The sequence below is a fragment of the Pavona decussata genome, unplaced genomic scaffold (genome assembly GCF_977016875.1).
Source record: "Pavona decussata unplaced genomic scaffold, jaPavDecu1.1 SCAFFOLD_191, whole genome shotgun sequence".
Taxonomy (NCBI): Eukaryota; Metazoa; Cnidaria; class Anthozoa; order Scleractinia; family Agariciidae; genus Pavona; species Pavona decussata.
The window spans coordinates 411,751-433,016 of NW_028145600.1; the positions used below are offsets into that span (position 1 = coordinate 411,751).

At 38.8% G+C, this 21,266-nt stretch overlaps 2 protein-coding genes across 2 annotated transcripts in view; one reads left to right on the forward strand and one right to left on the reverse strand.

The window, feature by feature from the left end:
• The window catches only part of LOC146462124 (collagen triple helix repeat-containing protein 1-like), a 100,564-nt gene that overhangs the window by 72,425 nt on the left and 6,873 nt on the right, over nucleotides 1-21,266 (reverse strand). The gene's annotated exons all lie outside the window — the stretch shown is intronic.
• Nucleotides 1,529-16,038, forward strand: LOC146462131 (uncharacterized). Its single transcript, XM_085085981.1, has 5 exons — nucleotides 1,529-1,734; nucleotides 5,735-6,394; nucleotides 7,619-8,161; nucleotides 14,297-14,545; nucleotides 15,643-16,038. The coding sequence occupies exons 1-5, from the start codon at nucleotides 1,563-1,565 to the stop codon at nucleotides 15,978-15,980; spliced, it is 1,962 nt and encodes a 653-aa protein (XP_084942107.1). The 5' UTR covers nucleotides 1,529-1,562; the 3' UTR covers nucleotides 15,981-16,038.

Genomic DNA, 21,266 nt, shown 5'->3' on the forward strand with positions numbered 1-21,266 from the left:
TTCAATTAGTTCCTTCACGCCTTCCCTCTTTTTGTTATAAATATTCAATACAAAACTCAATAGATACCCTGAGGATGCTTTATATACAGGACATGGATCCAGGTCCTGCAAAAATATTGCACAAGCCAGTGAAAGGTGACACATAGAAAATTCCGTAGCCGTATGAAAAGGCCGGTGGCTGAGCACGGCAGCAAGACACAGGAAAATTGGCGAAGAACAACAAAATTATTTGTCTTCAAACACCCATTTGGAAGGTAAGCTGGCATCGAAGTATTATCTCAGGTTTACTGGGTAGTTGTAATGGGAAATGGCAGGGTTTTTCTATGGTTTGCTCGGAAAGCGAGCTAAGGCTTATCGAATTGTCTACATTTCCTGGTTAAACAAAATCTCTTTGAAAGGTTAAATTGGGTCATTTTGCATGGGACCGCTCGCCTCAGAAATAACTTTTGCCAAGAAAAAAATTATATCACGTTCAAAAACAGCTCTTGTACTTGCTGGAAATGAATTTTGAAAGAATTCTACATAATACCGAGTACGTTTTGAGATGTTTGAAAACGGTATGGAATTTTTGATTTTTAAAGTCTAGAAATTTCGGTTCTCTTCGCTTGTTCTCCAGGAATTCGGAATTATAATTGTAAGTCTAAAATGTCACTAAAGCAGCTAAGCAATACCTCCTAAATAAAATTTTAAACTAAGGAGAACCATAATTTGCTATGCGCCTTCACGCGAGTTCGATTATCTGATCATGAAATTTGACCTCATTTCTGTGAGTTTTCGGCTTCACGGGTTGTCGACGGTTTTACGTAATTTTCTCAAAAATGTAAAAACTCTAGAACCTAAAACTTATATCACGATTCTTAGCATACCATAGGTTATCTCTGGACGAAATATCAAGGGGTCCATTTTTCCGACCTTGTGCCGCCCCTCACGCGGTGGTTAGGGAAAGTTGCTCTTAAAAACTCACCGCATTTATTGGAAACTGCATATTTAAACTCGACTAATTTTGTTCCCTGCGAGACTGCTTGCAAACGAAAGAAAGGTTTCCTGATGGCTCATGGTAGCTGTGAAGCGGAACAAACCCCACTTGATTTCCCAGCGCCGTTCTTTGTTTACTGGTGTTGTTTTTTTTTTCAGGGAACGTTAGTCCTTTGTTAATTGTTGTTGTCATTTTCCATTCAATGTTTTTCTTCTTGTTATTTATACTTTTTATTTTATTTCACTTTGTCATGTTTTTTTAGTTTTTAAATTTTTATTTTCTTTTGTCATCCGCATTTTTCCATCCACATTTTCCCATCCACCATCCGCAGCCATCCGCTCATCGTTTTCCAAATACCCGTCATTGACAGCATTATTGAAGTTTCATATGTCATATGAAACAGATGTAAACAGAACTTATGAACAGCCGATTGTACCAAAACGTATTTGAACTTTGAGCTGAAGAATATAAATAGCTCTGATAACATTTGGCAAATTACCCACACTCGGTATCACATATCGAGCTGAAACAGTGTTCAATAAACTGATTGCAGTGTGCTGAAGTGCGGGTTGTTCAAATCATCGAAATGACTGCTCAAAAGCAGTGTTTGCCTTCCTTTGCCTCAGTTATTTCAGTCTTATCAATTGTGTTTTACTGCGCCGGATTTCTCAGGGTTGAATTGAAATTAAACCAGCAGAAGGAGAGAATAACCAATCTTGAAAACGTCGCTGATGCTGAACCATCGTCCCATCATCCTGGTAAGAGAAGCGTTGTTACATGTATGATTCTACAACCAGGTTTCTTTCTTTCTTTGCCGTCTTAGATACCAAGCCCAGAGCTTACCAACGAAATGGTTAAGTCAGAAGACTAGAAAATGGCTGTAAATTTTTTTACAGGTACCAAAGTAATGTACAGAATCTAGTCATTGCGTGTCTTTACCTTTGGCAAGCAAACAAAAAGGTTAACAGGTCATGTTTGTCTTTTTAATCACAAAATTGTCTGCAAATCTGCACCTTTCCTAAATTGTATTGTGTCATCAACGTCTGTATTTCAGGTTATGTCTGTATTAATCGAACATTCGTATTTTGCGTTGGTCTGTCAACAAATACGCGCGGTCTTCAAACGAAAGGCCTGGAGCGAGTGTATTTACGGAGAGTGGGCCCTGATTGCGCACTTCGTTTGCGAGGATCAACGCTTTCGGTGCTTCGCGCCTTTAAAAAAATAGGTCAAAATAGGCACTCGAAGGAGTGTATGTGGTTTTAGCTATCATAATGAAAAGTTATTGCCTGTGTTCTAGCGACCCTGAAAAAAAGTCATTGTAAGAAAACGAAAAAGAATCTTTTCAAAGATCAATAAATTATATGTAACTATTACATTTACTGCAGGTTTTTTAATCTGGTTTATTGATTCCCTTTTTGTGCATTTACGAAAAAGTTGCAAAGCTGGGATGACAGAAAGTGATGCTCAGCTGCACAAGTCGCTCGACCACCACGACAGCTAAACAAACACTTAAATTCAGCGATCACCATTTTGTTTAAAAACTTAGAGAAACCTTGCAAAATCCGAGAAAAACTTTGAGAAACAGATAACCGATATATTGCTCAAGAGTTCTATATTCTGTCTCGTACACAGTGCAAAACAACACCAAAATCATTGTGATTACTTACCGCGTCAATCTCCAACACGACAAGAACAGCCAAGGAAAAGCACATGGCAGCTAGCTATGACGTTTTTGAAATAGACCTAAAACCGACAACCGTATGAAATCCAGCAAAAATAGTCGAGAGCTACGACGCACAATGAACCAGGATATCGAACAATAGAGCACGGACCAGTGCATCGAACAAATATCGACGTCAATTTCGCAAACTACGTTCCCAGGCCCAAGAGCGAAGGGTAGCGCCTGTCACTAAAAGACATCGCATTTATCGATGAAAGATCGCCAAGAACCTTCGGCATTCCGAACCTTTACGGAAAATGGACTTAGTTACTTACACTACACGATGACAAAGTAGGTTTCAGCCCAAAGCTAAAACCACAAAAAAAGAAAAAAAAAGAGACAGAAATTAACAAACGACATGTTTTGCAGTGTAATACACTGTAAGTCTAGTGCCTTCCCATAGCACAAACTAAACTGCATTGTTATTAGTTTTAAGTTAGGGAACGCCTGTACCTAATAAGCCCCCACCTTCCAGTGCAGACTTCCCCGTCACCAAACCAGCTTTGTAAATGATTCATTATGAGAGTATTATAAAGTAAGTGTAACGAACCAAATAAACTATTATCTTCATAGAATAAAATAACATGAAATGAAACGAAATATATTAGCTGTTGTCATGAGCTGGTCGGTCATGGTAGATCAATATCCTTAATAATAAATTCCTTTTATATCTAGCAGGCAGCACGTGGAATCGGGCATATACCAAGAGTACACAAATATTAATATTTCGTATTTTAGTAGTAAATTAAACACTGTTAATTAAATTCAATAACAAAATACTGAATACTGAATGTTTGCTATAAGCCGTGTAATTTGCTGGCGATCACTGAACTGCAAAATATAAACTACAGCTAAGTGCGGGGGTACAGTGGTAGACAGTAACATTCTGTCGGACCAGGGGCCCATTCCTCACAAGGCCCGGTAACTTACCAGGCCAGATAAGTGTCTTTGGTGATAAATGTTTCTTAACAGAAGTCAATTTTTTCGAGCTTTGAATACCAAACTTTTAAACCTTATAAATTTATTGAAACATTGGCCAAGTACCATGTCTGTAATCACAGTGTAATCGGCGAAAAAACATTTAAAATTGTAATTATCGGGCCCGGAAAGATACCGAGACTTTCGAGAAACGGGTCCCAGAAAGGGATTTCAGGATTCGGGTCAATCTCCTAAAGAGATGCTGTGAGAAGCGTTTCAGGATTTCAGTAGCAATTCATACAAGATAACTTCATAACTTCAGGGGTGAAAAAGGAAGCGCCATGGGGATTTGTTGCTATTTCAACCCCCCCCTCCCGCCCAACCTAAATATAATGGTCAAGTTTTGTTACAAATTACCACTCCAGTGTACTGAAATTGACAGCCTTTGGATGATCACGAAAACAATCACGTGACTAGCCAAAAGAGTGTCCACAGATCGCGAGCTGTTCCTTTCATCATCATCATCATCATCATCATCATCATCATCATCATCATTTATTTGCCTTACTAAAAGAAGAAGACATTCAAATAACAAGTCAAGGTAATGGCGAGGAGACCTCAAGAAACCACCCGGCTTATTAGAGAGGCCACCTCGGCTGTCATTAATAAATAGAAAATATGGTGCTGCGTACGTGCGGCTTGGTTAATTCATGATTTTACAAATAAAAACTGGAACATTTTTTATTTCAAGGTAAAAAAACTAGATAAAAAAGTAATTGACATTCAGGGAGAGAGTTCCAGATTTTGGGACTTGGTAAAGGATTGTAAATTGCTTGAGATTTGTGCAACAAGAATGCAATCGATAGCGGTTGGCTGTTCTGGTGCCATAATTATGCACTTGGCTTCTTGTTAAAAACAAATTTAAAAACATTGGAGGTAATAATTGATTTTGATAGTAAAACTAACACTTGGCTATTTGAAATGAATTAACTGGGAAAATGTCTAAGATACCCAATTTGACAAACAAGGGAGCAGAGTGCGCTCGATAATCTGAATTGGCAATGGCTCGCACAACGCGTTAGTTAGACTAATATGTGGACGCCCAGGTGGAGTTACAGTAAGTTATGTAAGGATAAATTAGCGTGTAGTACAAAGTTAGTTTTGTTTTTGAAGATAAGTAAAATCCTTTCAATAATTTAGTTTTTTTTTTCTGTCACAGTTCTAGAATAATTTTGTAAGTGAGTGCATGAAGGAATTATTGCACCATTTTCACCAATAAAGTCGAAATATCAGTGACTCTTATCTTTGTGGATAAAGCAGTTTACCCATTTAGTTCTCGGAATTAATCACCAACCTTCACAATTTATTGTGCCTTGAGAAATTTACGTGGTAGTATTGTAATGCAAAAACTGTACAGTGCTACTTTATCAAGCCCTCCCTGGGCTTTCATTCAGTTTGTTGAGTTTAAAAATTTAAAATGAAGGTTGAATGTATGTGAAATAAAGGATGTTGAAAAAAAATAATAAAGTGATGTCTACACTTATGTATTGGGAATTTAGGCAGAACCACATTACCCAATTCAAGGCGAGGGCCAGTTGGCAGGAGCCAAATTCTCCCCACCCCAGGGGCAGCTCCATCGTTACATGCTTGTAGTGTGGCCAAAACGTGGTTCGTTCGAGGTCCAGCAGCCCTCTTGTACCATAGTGGCGGGGGAGGTGGGGGGGGGGGGGGGGTTGAGTAGCAATACTCCTAGTTGCTTTATGTTGAAGCAACCTGGTAAAATTTCGGCCGTGTGGGCCACTTAGGTTCAAGTGCCACTTTACCTACCTGAAACAATTATGGCTACATCCGTTCGTCAAATATAAGTCTTTGCTGATTTTATAAATTGATATATTTGTTACTTGCACCATGAGGTGAGCCTATTGTCATTTCAAATGAAATATTTGTGATAGGGAAGCAATCTCCATATATGCTCACACACGCATGCAGATAACATTTCTTATTTCTTTAGTAAGATATTTCGTGCAACGGAGAGATGTTCTGCTTTGATATTGTGCACGTCTTCCAATTGTTAGTTTCACAAAACGGCGATAGAGTGCATCCTTTTATTTAATTTACAGGATTTCAATTCCATGCACTTCATAGGAACAGACGTCAAGCTGATCCAAAAAAGAACAAGTCGGCCGAACTTAAACACGCAGTCGACATGCTGCTGAGGGTCAATAAACTTTTATCACAAGGAAGATTGCAGCTCTGTCAATCAAAGGGGGACGGATGCACACTAGGTTACCCAGGTCCTCCCGGTCCACCTGGACCGATGGGACGAAGGGGACAGAAAGGAAGAACTGGTAACAAAGGAGATCAAGGTGTAATGGGATCACCTGGAAAGAAAGGCAAGCAAGGCATCATGGGTTCTGCAGGGCCACCGGGAGGACCTGGACCTAAAGGACAGAAAGGAGAGATAGGACCCGCAGGCATGCCGGGAGCTAAAGGAGAGCCTGGTGAATCCGTTTCAGCTCCTGTTATCATGGCTGTTACCCCTGCAAAGTTTATAGTTAAAGAAAGTGGGACAGCCTCGTTTCAGTGTTCAGCCAGTGGTTATCCTGAGCCTGCAATAACATGGAGTAAACTACACAACCTAGCAAAATTAAGTCAGACTGCAGTTTCTCGAGGAAAGTTGCTTATAAAAAATGTATCAAGAAGTGACTCAGGTCAATACAAGTGTTCAGCATCAAACATTCTCGGACAGGCGGAGGCACTGGTGCAGCTTGAAGTAAATGGTAGGTTTTCTATAAATCATTAATTCATGTGTTAATTAATTTTAGGTAGAAAGGGGCTAAGAAATGGGGTTAAACGATCTTTTAACAATCAGTCGTAAACATTAAATACTACGAGCCATCATATAGTGATTTCCACACAAGAACGCCACAAATATGAAGCTGACACATTTTACAGTTGTGTGCTTAGAGACCTGCGGCCCTTTTCTCGAAAGTTCCGGGAAGTAACCGGCCCGATAAGTATATTTTGAAATGTTTTTTCGCCGATTTCAGAGAGATTACAGACATGGTACTTAGCCAATGTTTTCACAGAATTATAAGATTTTAAAATGTAGTATTCAAAGCTAACAAAAATTGACTTCTGTTAAGAAACATTTATCACCAAAGACACTTATCGAGCCCTGTAAGTTACCGGAACTTTCAAGAAATGGGCCCCTGGCCTTTGAGTTGAGGCGAGGCTAAGTTGACTTTGTTTTGTTACGAACATGGGAGCTTTTCTAGACTAAATGAAACTTGTTAGAATAAGGACGGAATAATTTCTATATGAAAAGCACTGAGAGTTGTGTCAAGACAAAGTCATCTCCAGTCTCGCTTAAACGTGAAGACCTGGGTTGAGTTGCATAAAATTTAACGTCGGGCGTAACTGCTAACGCCAGACCTTCAGCCCAGTCACATTCAGTATTTTAACGTCGGACGATAGCATTTACGCCCGCCGTTAAGTTTTATGCAACTCGTCTCAGGTTACAAAAGCACACAGTTGTAAAATTGGCGGCTTTACTATATGTGTGGCCTACTTGTGTGGGAAGTACTATTAAATGGTTCGTTCAAAAGAAAATGAACCTTGGTTAATGGCCTAGCTCCCATGAGTCTCCCCAGTAATAGAGCATCTGAACTAGTGATCGGAAGGTCAAATGTTTGACTCCTGACAACATGGGTTTCCTTTTTTCGAGTATACCTGTGTCACTAACTGAGAAAATACATCATCAAGAGAAGTCTAATTATTCATTTAGTAGCCGCAAATGTCTTGACAAGGCACCCTATCATCTCACTCGTGTTTGAACGAAAAACGGTGTGATGATGATGATGATGATGATGATGATGATGATGATGATGATGATGATGATGATGAAAGTTGTATTTCAATTAGGTCAACTTAATAACGCTGTAGAAGAGATGAAACAATAATACACATTGGCAATATTAATTCTTAACTTTTGATTTTTGCAGTTCGCCCTAGTGTTTCTCTTGATCCGGGACCTCATTACGCTAGAGAAGGAAGCAACTTTACCTTTCCAACCTGTCAAGTGACTGGGCACCCGGCACCAGTGGTCACTTGGAGAAAGTCATCCGGTCATTTACCCCAGGGGAGGGTAAGGCACAAAGACAGCGGATTACAAATTATACAGGTTCGTAGGAGTGATACAGAAAAATACTTTTGCTCTGCGTCAAACCTTTTAGGAAATGTTGAAAAGAAAACTTTTTTAGTTGTGGTTTCCCTTCCCTCGCTCGTTGTTAAACCACCTGGTATAGTTCTGGCAGCTGTTGGCGGAATTTTGACGTTGAATTGCAGCGCTGCTGGTTATCCTCAACCAGTCATCAGCTGGAAAAAACAAGGAGGTCAACTACCAGCTGGAAGGAGCCAGCAGATCAAGGGCTCATTAGTTATTAGAGGCCTTCAAATGAGTGATACAGGAAACTACATTTGTGTTGCAACAAGTGCAGGAGTGTTTAGCGTGGAGACAGTAACCTACGCAGTTGTTCGACAACCAAGTAAGCTAACAATAAAGACGTTATTTAGAGCGGTTTTCAATTGACAACTGTTGAAAATAATTTTGCGTTTCGTTTGGTTTAGTTTTAGTTACATTCACTTTATGATTACTTGCAAAGTTCGTGCTATTTTTTCAACCAATAGGAAGCATAATCAAAGCCAATCGTGTCTTGTTCGCACGCGTTTTCCCGCGCTAGATACCAGTTACATGTCTTTACTTCAAAATCCGATTGTTCATTGTACTCTTTACGTCTGTTGCATTGTGATTGGTGAGAGTGATTGCGTTGGTTTGATTTAACGACACTCGATTGACAGCCACTCTAATGCTGGTTTAAAGTGTCTGTTTATCATGCAGACAGCACCTGCATACAAGCAATCCGCGCTTTGATTGGTTGGTTACTTCCGTACGGTTTCTGATCAAAATGAAAAGATAGATAATAAATAACCTGATATATGTATTCATGATGCACGTATGATGGAAAAAACAAAGGAATGGAATTGTGCGGTCTTGACAAACTTCTAGTTCATAGCAGGATACAAATTCCATCTGGACAAACTCATGCAGGCAATTTGTAATAAAAACCACTGTATTAAGAGATCGCGCTAGGTCAATTGGTTGCGATCGTTAATATATTATGTATTATTTTTGACCAAAAGCACACTTAAGAGCGACTTTCCACAAATATCGACCAAGTGGTGGCACAAGTCAAAAAATCGATTTCGTTCATATTTTGCTCATAGGTAGTCCCTAGTGAGAAACAAACTAAGCTGTAGTTAGTTTTTCCAAATACCGCTTCCTTTCGCGTAATTAAGCGAAAAACGATTTTGTTTCAGTTGAGCTCAAAGTCCGCTTTCGGCGGGATGGAATTTTCCTTAACTTTCGATGGCTCGCGTATCAATCAACAGACTGTTACTAACCTTCAAATGGCATTTATTGCTCTATTAGGTCTTCTTCTTCTGTTTCACGGAAAAATATTTAAAACCTAAGTTACTTTTACGTCCGAAATAGGTTTAGAAAAGCGTGCTATAAATGCAAATTTTCAGCAACTACATTTTAGCACTAAAACATTGCCAATTTTACCCATGGGCGATAACTTAGATTTCCCTATAATGACTTTCTATGGCTTCACTGTATACCTATTGATCATAATATAAAAACAAAACTCTGGGTAAATGAAAATAAATGACCCGCTAGGCTTCAGATTTATCAGCATTTTCTTGAGATTTGGCGATCGAAGCGTTAATAAGATGGCGTGACACACTGTCACGGGTACAAAAATTTTTCCTTTTAGAAAAAAATGAAGCGAGATTTGAAAGGGAGCAGTTTTCATTCGCAGAAGAAAAATCTTTGGATCGAAAGTTCGGTAGGGTTACGGACAAATATATATTTCGGCTGCGTTTCATAGACGGATATTTCAGAGTATCCGTTCGGTCCAGTTCGTTATTGTGTAATATTATTGTGTTAAAACAAATAATTGGAAAATTTATTTTCATCTTTCTTTATCACTGCCATGAATAAATTAAACTAGAAATAGGTAAACCGCAGCAGACTTGAAGTACGTTAACCTGAAATATACGTTCGAAGAACTGTTTGTTTTACTCGTCCGTTGATCATGAGCGAGTTTTTTAGATCTCTGTAAATAAAGAAAGGGAAGAGAAATAGCATAAAGGGTCCATCTCCGTTTTTAAAAACATCGTCTATAGAGTTTTCCAATCTTCAAACATCTAAAAATGAGAGCTCGTGATTATGCAAAAACTGCGTGATTTAGTTTATTAATTTTAAAAATTTGCAAAAGAAATCACACGCACACTCAACGACAACAACAACAACCAAAAAAACAAGACAGAATTCTGAACGTTTCTAAGGGAAAAAGTAATAACAATAAAGGCCGTAACAAATTTAATGAAACCAAGATAGTAGTCAATACTCGTGTTGTTAATAATGTTATTTTGCTGCGCTTTTTGATCCTAAAATATTCTTTATGTGAAGATGAACGTAATTAACTAATTAGATTTTTGAACGTCCTAATTGCATTTTTGGACCTATGAATAAATTGAATTATTATTACCCCAGAGAAACACGGTGAGGGTAAAAGGGGGAAAGAGTTTGCGGAATGGTATGTGGAATGGCGTGCGGAATGGCATAATTATGCGAAATACGATTTACGTGGGAAATTAATTAACTGAAGAGCGCGTCATGTTTTCGCGCCACTTTTATAAGAGCAGCAGCTTTTTTGATGCTGCGGACTCTTGCTAAATATTAACAACAATTCGAGGATTTGATCGTCTGATTGTTGATTTGGAAGAAGTGAGGGCAAAGAAAGCGATGAAAACTGTTTATAGTTTTCGCATTCAAGAAATCATGAGTAAATCCATAGTGAATTAAATTTCATGTCCACTTTACTCCATGCGACTTCGGTTGACAAAAATAACGTGGCAGCGTGAAGTCTTCTCAGGACAAAGATTGATCCTTTACCGAGGGCAAATAATAAACATATTTTTCTTTTTTTTTAACCCTCGGCAAAAGATCAATTCTCATACCCTGTATGCTCGATGATTCATTTATCATGAGCGGGAAAATGAACAACAATTTGACCAAAATGCATTTGTGATAAGAATAGTTTCACAACCTTTCAAACAACCAGTGTCGATAATTAGACACCATACTTGTCATCTGCTTTTTTGCGGCTTTTTCGCTTTTAAATCTCATTTTAGGTTGGGACGTCTGGCACTGAAAGACCTTAATTAAAGACGGATATGTTTAGTTCAATAACGCGTAACTGAACCATAGCTACCTGAATCGCCGTATTAAATAGCTAGGTAGCTAGCTCAGCAGCTCAACAGTAACTTGCGTACTGTACTCGTCGCTCGACGAAAATGTAAGGTGAGAAAAAGTAGAACATATTTCTCCCATGAGTCGTACAAATTGTAACCGTCAAAGAGTCTGATAAAATGACCGAGTTTAAATTTAAAATTTCTCACATAATAGTTTTGGCCTTGGACTGATGTTATTTCTCCAGTCTGGTGTTGCTTTTTGTCTAGGCTACTCGCTGCCACGTTCTTTTTGTCAACTAGAAATTTAATTTATTCTTAGTTCCTTGAATGCGAAACTTCATCGATTTCTTCACTCTCACTTCCTAACCAGCGATCAGACATGTTCTATCCCAGGCGTATATTTTCTAATCCTCGATCTGTTGTTTGGTTGTTTAATAGTCCGCAACATCGAAAAAACTGCTGCTCTTATAAAATTGGCGCGAAAACAGGATGCGCTCTTCAGTTAATTTATTTCCCGCGTAAATCGTATTTCGCATAATTATGCCGTTCCGCACGCCATTCCACATACCATTCCGCAAACTCTTTCCGCCTTTTACCCTCACCGAGAGAAACAGTAAGGAACTGTAAACAAAACGGCGAGCATAGAAGTTTGCTGTTCGTTTACGTCGATAGTTGGTGGGCCATGTTCGTTTGGGATCGCAGACAGAACGAGGTCCAGAGAGATAGTACCTCTGCTGTCCTGTACAAAGAATATTGACCAGCACAAGTCCAGTTATGGTTTTCAAGATGTAGGGAACGAGGATCAGCTTATTCTTGCCCATTCGGCCACGTTTTCAACGCCAGGAAACATCAAGACGATGACGATTTGGGCTTATCTGTTGAGAGACATTTATCACAAAAGACACTTATCGGGCCCGGTAAGTTGCTGGGACTTTCGAGAAACGGGCTTATAAGAGGCGGTTTACGGTATTCCTGGATAAATAGGAGAGAAGGTAGACACAGCGGGCGTTTTCCATTTACCAAAAGATTCCAGAAAATTCCGAGAATTTTGGTGAGAAATGTTTATCGTAGCCTCCCACGGCCAGACGTTCTTAAGGGTTCGTCACGAACGTTCGTGGGGCGTTCCTGCCCCACGAACGCGTGACGATCCCTTCAGAACGTCTGCATGGGAGGCTATGTTTATCGGTGAAGAACGTGTTCCATTTAACACGTGTTCCATCCATTTCCTTCTCCGTCCGATGTATTCCGCACCAAAAATGCACAATTGTTGTGGTTAAACGAAATTGTAGAGTCGGTCTTTGGAAGAAGAGAGTCTCGTGAATTCAAAAAATGATGACATTCCTATCCTGGCGACGATTGCAACCTATATGAGACGCGATCTTCACCAAAATCAAGGTTTTTATGAAAATATTTTGCCGCAATATAGATAAGCTTGTACGATTGATGAATTTAAAAGCCACTCCAGGATGATTTGAGGGACCATTGAAGCTCAGTGACGACACGCACTTGAAACAGCTGCTGTGAAAGGGTGAATGACAAAAGACCTTGTTTAATTACAGATGCAAAATTTTAGGCTTCAAGGCGGGAAATAATCGGAACACTCAAAGAACCCAATGGTGAGATGTAATGTTTTCTTCGATAAATACTACTTACCACTGACATACATGGCACAGTTGTGATTAACTAACGTTTGAAAATCTGGAGCGAGGCCATGGCACGCCGAACGTTCGTAAAAAGTACTACTCGAGGATAGGAAAGTCACCGAGGGAGTAGAAGAAGCCGCCGCATTTCCTTACCGAAGATATGGTCGTGAACGGCCTGGAACTGGTCAAACCTTGTGAAACTCATAAATGGAACACGAAGTTCCATCGGAAAAGTTTCCAACGGGAAAACGGGACTACCTTTCCACGAGTTCCATTCTTTCCGGAAAATTTTTCAATGGAACGATAATCTAAGTTATCGCCCATGGGTAGAATTGCCGGTATTTAAGTTCGAAAATTTGGTTGTTAAAAATTTGCATTTATAGCATGTTGTTCTAGATCAGTTTCGGGCAAAAAAGTAACCTAAGTTTTGAATGTTTTTCTGTGGAACAGACGAAGAAGACCTAGAAAAACAATAGATGTTATTTCAAGATCCATGACAGACTGTGGATTGCTACGCGGCCGGCCAAAGTTAAGGAAAATTTCGTCCGGCGGGATGCGGATTTTGGCTCAACTGAACTGAAAATCGTTTTCCGCATGTTTGCGCGTAAGGAAGCCGTGTTTGGAAAAACTAACTACAGCACGTTTTGTTTCTTATTAGGGCCTACCTATGAGCAAAATATGAGCGAAATCGATTTTTTGACTTGTGCCACCAAAAGGTGATTTCGGTCGATATTTGTGGGAAGCCGCTCTTAAATGTGCACAAATACGCCTCTAAACAAGTGCACTGGTAGGACATACTAAAATGTTTGCGCAATAAAAAGCGTACAAAACGAGACGCCTGCTAAGAGCCAAAGGTTGACGAAGGGAGAATGTACATAGCACTAGAAGCAAGCAATTTAAAGACATCCCCCCCCCCAAAAAAAAAAAAAAATCATTATTTTTTGGGTCGAATGATCTGTTTGTATAATATAATAATAAGCATCTCTAATGGAGGTAGCGAGAATCTATGATGGAAAATAGTTGGTCATAAATTTAGAAAACTAAGGACATTGTCGTATTAAAAGCAAGCTTAGCCCCTCCTTCAAAGATTTTTCCGCCCAAAATACGCTGTCTCGTCTTTTTTTGGCAAAATGATCTGTCTTTACAATTGAGTTGTAAATAATTACCTCTGATAGAGTCTTATGAAAGTAGCGAGAGTCTATGATAGCGGGTTCCGAGGTGGTGTAAGTGTACTATCTAACTTTATAAGCAGATGGATTATTTACTTTTAGAGGGCTGACTGGAACACATTTTCAGAGTGAACATGGAGTAAATATAAAAATAAAGCATCTGGCTTCTTTCTTGTTCCGAATGTTATAAAAGGAAGGTTATTTGGGAAGGTTTTTAAAAAAGTTCATATTCTACTAAACACTAGGGAGCCTGGGGCTCGAGTAACGAAGCTCTGTTAAGTAAAGTAAGTATTCCAATTATTGCTTCTTTTTACAATAGCCTATTGTTATGCCAATATTGACTTTTGTTCAGAAAAAATGCTCGAGATACATCTTAACTTGGGACGGCTGCTTGAATCCAGTCCTGATCTCTACATTTGAAAACTTTCTTTTTCTTGACAGTCTAGCCACCTCTCTTGTCCATTCGTAACGATTTGGAAACGTTCAGTTTAATTTAGCCATTGCGGAACTTTACTATTTTTTTTTCTTTTTACTCTCACCTGTTATTTAGCTCTGCTGAGTGCGTCAACTATTCTTAGCAGCCTCGACAGCAAGTACCTGGTCCAACTGAACTCTTATTTAGCGCCAGTCCTCCAGAGTTCATCCCAAAGTAGGTTTGTGAGGTGTTGGCATGCTAAGACAGATGGCTGGGCAGCAACATTTCACAGCTACTGTGATGGAAAGGGTCCCACTGTTACTATAATAAAAGTCGGCAGATACATATTTGGTGGATATACTGACGCGTCTTGGTTTACTCCCAGTGAGTGAAATTTTTGGTAGCACGTGTTTCACTTACTTTATTGTATAATTATTAAATGGCAAGGGTTGGATGAGTCAATCGGGTTCATGGATTCGCACTCGTTTTCAATTAACTTTTACTGATCAACGTAAATGACATTAATTTTGTGAGGTTTCTTTGTGGTATCTCGGTGTTTTGTTCACTAAAAAAGAGACATCTAATTAAAGAACTGGGAACTGGAGAATCCATACTGATAACGTAAAACTATCCCATAAACTACGCATCGAACATCATCATTATATCTTTGTTGGTGTGTCTTGATAAGGGGTGGACATGCGCAATCCTGTCCTTAGAGTTATGTGTATATGCCAGCTTAAGCAGGCTCACTTAGCTTTATACGGTCGGACTAACAAGCAAAAAACATACAATAACACTCTCTCGTTCTCCCAGTCTGGAGCGATGGTAGTTGTTTTGTGCCTCTCATTGGTGAAACGAAAGTGTAAAGTGAATAGTCCAGAATAGAATGGAAGTACGAATTCATTCTCACAATAAGCCGTTATTCTGATTCTAGATTACTAGTTCTATTTAAATAGGACAATTTCACTATGACGTTAATTGATTACAACTACCGGAGTCCTTCAGTACTTTTGTTTTCTTGGGCTTATTAGAGCTATTGTCCTTTGCCCTCCACGGGGATTACAAAATTTGAATTTGAAAACAAAAACGAAATGAATTCTGGTAGATGTGGTCAGATGATATGACATCATCATGAAAATGACCTATGGGCTGCTTCTCTTAATATCGTACCCAGAGTTCCTCTGTCGGTGATCACTGGAAGATTCAAGTCATCTCGCGGAATCTGAGCACGAAATTCCAATTTCCTCAAAGAATGATATTGGGCAATTCAAGTCTTGAGAAAACGAGACGGCGAGTGAAGCTGGTGGGGATCGTAACGGGAAGTAAAAAGTTGTCACCAAAACAATTCTGAAATATTACGTAATCACTCAAAGAAATTTAAATCTCAGTGAGTGTCTTATACGCTGTTTTGGTTATTTTTCAATTTGGCAATTCTGCAATTACGTTAACATATCATTTTTTTCTTGCTTGTCTTCCTCTAGATGCTTGCGATTATCGTGCATATGCTTCATCCAGTAAAGCGTTCATCTACTCACTGTATAACATCAATGGCTACGTTCCTGTGAAGCTACAGATCAAGTCAGCGCAAACCAGATACGCTACAGACAATTGTCGTGGTCGTGGACCGATGTTTGGTGTTGGACCCGATATCCGCATATTTGACATCACTCCGAATAACCCAAAGTCCTGGACGTCATGTGGAAACAGTTACCCCCTCCCCCCAGGGTACTCTTCATCTGGTTCTGACTGCACATTTTATGCAGGAAGCTACAAGTTCAGTCCCACTGATGTTGAAGTATTCTACGAAACAACCACTTAGGACAAAAAAAGCAATATGTACTATGGTTCTGATGGACCATTAACTTTTGCAGCTGGCCTAATAAAATCCACTATTTGTAAATTTTAGCTCTCTTGCGCCAGTCTCTCCGAGTGTTTTTTTTTTTTTTTTTTTTTTACCATGACCGATTTTACAGGGCTACTGCCTAATGAAAGTCTTCAGTTTATTTCTGAAGGTCGAGAGCAATTGACTTTACCTAATTCCTTTTCCAGTTTAACCAAAACGCGAAATATATTTTAGTCTAAAGTGGTTTAGTTCAATTCCCGGCGGACTTTGGGCGCTTAACCCTTTAACCCCTACCATCCAAGAACAAATTCTCCTGTCTTGTGCCTATACTTTTCTTTAAAAGTTACTTGGGAGAAGTTGTTAAAACATCAAGAAAATTCACCTTGGGTGATCATATCCTTAATTCTCATGACCTCAGGGGTTGAATAAGCATGAAATTAATAGGGGGATTATTCAATGAAGAAGTTCGGCTCTCAGCTTAACTAATGTTTAGTTGTTTTGTCCGTGTGTTATATGTAAGTTAACACAATCGACACATCTGACACATTTATATTTTTCATCTGTTGGTTAGGAATGCTTTTTTTTTTTCAGCTGGCAGCCATTAGCTCAGTCAATTTTCGGCGATCTTTTTTTCTTTCACAACTATGAGTGACTAAACTTGTTCGCAAAATAATAGTATCAAACAACTTTCAGGAAAAAAAAAATAGCATCTTAAAAGGTTGTGTTCATCAGTTTTTGAATGGCTGCGTCATAGATTTCGATTTCATCCACGCAATCAAGACATGGAAACACCTTTCCTTTTCAATACATTATGAAAAAATACCTCATAAAGGTAGTCGGACAGGATCTGACGTCTGAGAACAACTTTTTAAGTTATAATAAATAGCGCCAAAAGAAAGTTTGGTATTCTCAACTTAAGGCGTTTGTTTACTGATTTGGTAACACCTAAGCATTTTTAAAATTTCGTGACACTATAGCTAGAACCGCCTTGCACAGCATAATGTAAAATGACTGTTCAGCAGCTTCCACTTCAAATCCCCAATGTACCGCCCTTCATTTAGCATTTCCTTCACCCAAATGTTCTCATTTTTGTGTTTTGTTTTTTTTTTTGAGGGGGGGGGGGGGCGGGGGGGAGGGGGCAATGTTTCAGTTTAGACTTACGCAAAATTAGTAATGTAATTCTGCTTTTGAGACATCGCTAAGACATCTACCGTTCAGGTTAGCCAATTTAAGTTCATGTTTCTGGTCCTGTTATTTTCAGTTTGTACCCAACTATCAATAGTTCTTTAATCTAGCTAAAAAAGGGGAAGTTCAAAAAGAAAACAAAGGGTAGTCGTGGTAGAATAGATTAAGATGCAGCTTACCAGAATACAAGTCAAAGGACATTTAAAATTAAAAATTAAAGTGACCCTAACCCTTCAATTTGTTTTCTTTTGGTAGATTTGCATTTCTGTGAAGAACTCATTTTCGAAAATTTTTTTCAGAAATATTGAATCCTTTTTTTTTACGAGCGCTTAAAGTTACTAAAATTTTTAAATTTTTGCGCGCTTTAAGCCCCGCTGGACAAATTTTTGTCTCGTGGGCTCATTAGGAACCAGCCAATGAGAAGCGACACTTTCTTCGCTGTGACGTAAGAAAAGGCCTCGGATCGTTATCAGATGGAATCTTATGCATGCTGATTCCTTTCTCTACATTTCGAGAGTTGCTGCATCCAAAAACCACACATTTTCCAACCATTTTCTCTGTTTACAACTGAAGCATTACCGCGAATCTTCGGATATTTTTGCACGATGTCCTTTTCTTACGTCACGCTCCATATTTGGCCGAGTGGGGGACTAATGCGAACGATAGGTGAAAATATCGACAAGACTGCCTTCACTTCAAGCGCTTGTAAAAACAAAAGGATTCAATATTTCTCAAAATTTTTTTCGAAAATGAGTTCTTCAAAAGTTATGGAAATCTACCAAAAGAAAACAAATTGAAGGGTTAGGAGCACTTTAATGAGTTGATAGTGAAGTTTGTATGACCCTTTCCAATATGAGGCTAATACTTTAACTGTCCGGAATTAGCCTATCTTAGAATGAAGAGTTTTAATTGTCTATCAGCCTCTTCTATACACTTTGTCACTGGACACTTGATCGGTCGGTTTTTTATTTCCGCTATTTGACACAAGAAATATTTTGATAGCTGTTACAAGTAAGAACATGAAATTCAGTTTTAGAACCTGTTAGGGTAAAATTTCTAATTTAGACACCCTTTAAAAAAGAACCTGTTAAGCCTTAAATCTAAATCAGGTTCTTAACATTCTATAAAATTATTTTTTCCTGTGACCACTATACTATTTTGTTATCGGGAAAATAAGAATCTGTTTAAGAACGTATATAGCCTACATTTCCGTACTAAGCACCATTTATGGAAGAACCTCTTGCGGCTAACTTGGAAAAATGCAGTTCTTGCTCGCGGATTTCTATTGTATTCCTTTTAGAGTAGTTTCGCTAATCAAAAGAAATGCACATCTCTTTTACATCAGTTCAAGTTTCTCGCATCCCTATAATTTTAAAGTGAAGAAAAAAATTGTAGCTTGGCTTATAATCGTGCAAATCAGCTTGATTTAGGAAGCTTTCGGAGACGCCTACGAGCAACTGTTCTGTTCTGTTTTGTCAATGTACAGTTGTGTGTTTTAATTTAAAAAAAGTAGTATGTCTTTAATATAAAATTTTCTCTGTTGGAATAACTGCGAACAGCCCAAATTCCTGTCTCGCGTGAGACTTCAACTGGAGAGCTTTCTTGTAGGCTACTTTCGGAATAAAAAAGTGCCCCTGTATCGAACCCAAAATTTAACGACACACAAACAAGTTTTGTTTGAAAAGAAGTAACTAGCAAACTGGTTTTGCCTTCGAACAGGAAAGTCGGTTTTATTCAATAACACAACCGTTATCACGACGGGTGCAAATCAGCGTTGTGCCGCTAGAACCGGAAGCCACACAAAGGAAGGATCAGAGAATTTACTCTGTAGTGTGAGAGTGAAAGTGCTTATTAAGTGAACCAATGAATTACCCACAGAGCATTAGCCCTAATAAGGAAATGGGAGATCGCACGAGGATTCCTGCCGAGGTCGGGGATTGTTTTCTTTGCTTCGTGGCGATCTTCCATCTCCTTCTAAGGGTAATGTTCAAGCGATTGGTGGGAAAAATACATGGGTTCACTTAAGGACTTAAACTTACACTAGAGAGTTAATTCTCTGATCTATCATTTGTGTGATCGTTGCTAGCAGCCCAACATTAATTTGCACACTCACATTCACATTGCCGGAATTACCACCATAATCAACCACGACTACTTCAGTCGGCAGAGCAACGGGCGATCAAGGTCGGAGGACGCGGGTTCAATTCCTACCGAGGCCACAGAATATTTCTTTGCCTCGTGGGAAATTCTTGGCGTTCGCTTTAGCACTTTAACTTACGCTACAGAGTTAATTCTCTGATCCATCTTTTGTTATTGTGACGCTCAACGTGCGCAAGCACCGGCATACATGGTCATTTATAACTGTTGTTCGTAGAGCTTGGGTTAAATGTGAATCCACCCGGAAATCGCAACAGGATTTGTCTACACATACATAAGGCCACTGAACAACGGAATTTGCAATAAGACAAACGATGTAGTTTCATCAATCGAATTGATACTGTATGCGTAGCCGTGATCTAATATAGTTGACAAACTTTAAAAAGATTAGAATTAGCCATTTGTCCCTATTAACGAGGTTAGCCTTGTGTAACTCGTACTGTTCGACACTAACTTTCCTCGTGATTTGTCCTTTGGGCAACCAGCTTCCTATTTTTAATTGCCTACGCTTGTTTCGTATCTCTCATTCCTCACGGGGATTTGCTGCTCGCTCGCCCAACTTTAACCTTTTGTCTAACATCCCTCCAACTACTCGGACTACAGAACAGTTTGCTTAATTTAAGTGTTTGTTAATTTGCAATTGGGAGCAGAAATTCCAAAAGAGTAGAATCTGGATTTCGTCCGTGCAAGCGAGGCACTTGTTATTATGCTTTAAAGGGGAACTTTTAACTATTTTTGCTGGCAATTTCCTTAACACCAAACTTGCAAAAAAACAAGTCAAAATAAATTGCTGTTGCTGTGGATGTATGATAATTGTAATTGTAAAACAGGTAACTGTGTTTGGAAGGACAACCGCAACTAAATAAAGTACAAAAGTAAAGTAAAGTAAAGTAAAGGATGTAATCAGAAACAAATTGTAGAACAAATAAAAGAGAGCAAGGCTGATTTCACGGCCAGGGAAATAAATTTTCCAATATTTCGAAAGGCACGGTCTTTCTTCGTAAGGGTATGTTTGAGACTGACCCTGTGGCAAAAGACGTTGCACTTTAAAACAGTTACAATACATACGACTGTTTCAAATTGTGACAGGGTCAGTCTCAAATTAACATACCCTGAAGAATTATAAAAAAAAAAGCATCAAAAGACTTCAGTTAAAAAAAAAATGACCCTTGGGAAAATTGTCTTCGCACGCAATGGTCTCAGCCAGCTAACGGATCATTTCGGTGAATATTTGATTGGAATGGAAGTCCTAAATAAGCTAAGAAATTCGGCTTGAATTATGAAGAAAAATTAAAGTTTTTTTGCTGCTTTGGCAACTAAAACTTCAGTTCCAAATCAATTCCTTTTGTTTTTGTAGGGAAGAAAAAGGTCGTTATAAGAGCCAAATAATCCCAGGTAGGATTATTTTTCTGAACACCAGCAACAACTGGTAAAGTCGGGGGTATCGAGATCTGTTCCACAAAATTTTGTAAGTCTCTAAAATTTCACTAAAAAATTGCAAACAGACCAAACCGTGTCAGCATACACAAATATGCCTTGAGATGGCTACAAAGCGATCTTGGAAAACAACTGAAACGACAGTTGAGGTATTCTTCATAAATGTTTTCGTTTAGTGCCTCCAAACAATGTTCTTTAATTTATAAATTACCGTTGCGGCAAGAACAATTTCTCTTTAACATCCATTTCGAGGCAATTATAAGAAAAGATGTACGGCGGAAAATATTACACTTGGAAAACAGTTATGAAGATTTATGGACAAGAGGTTTCTTCCTGCAGTGCTCACAATTTCTTATTTCGCACGCCCGCTCAAATTTCTTCACTCATCGCAATATATTATGATTGCCCGAGAGAGGTCCTGTTTTTCAGAGAACAAAAAAAAAATGGAGACGACTCCATTACAGGTAATAAACAAGTGGAAAA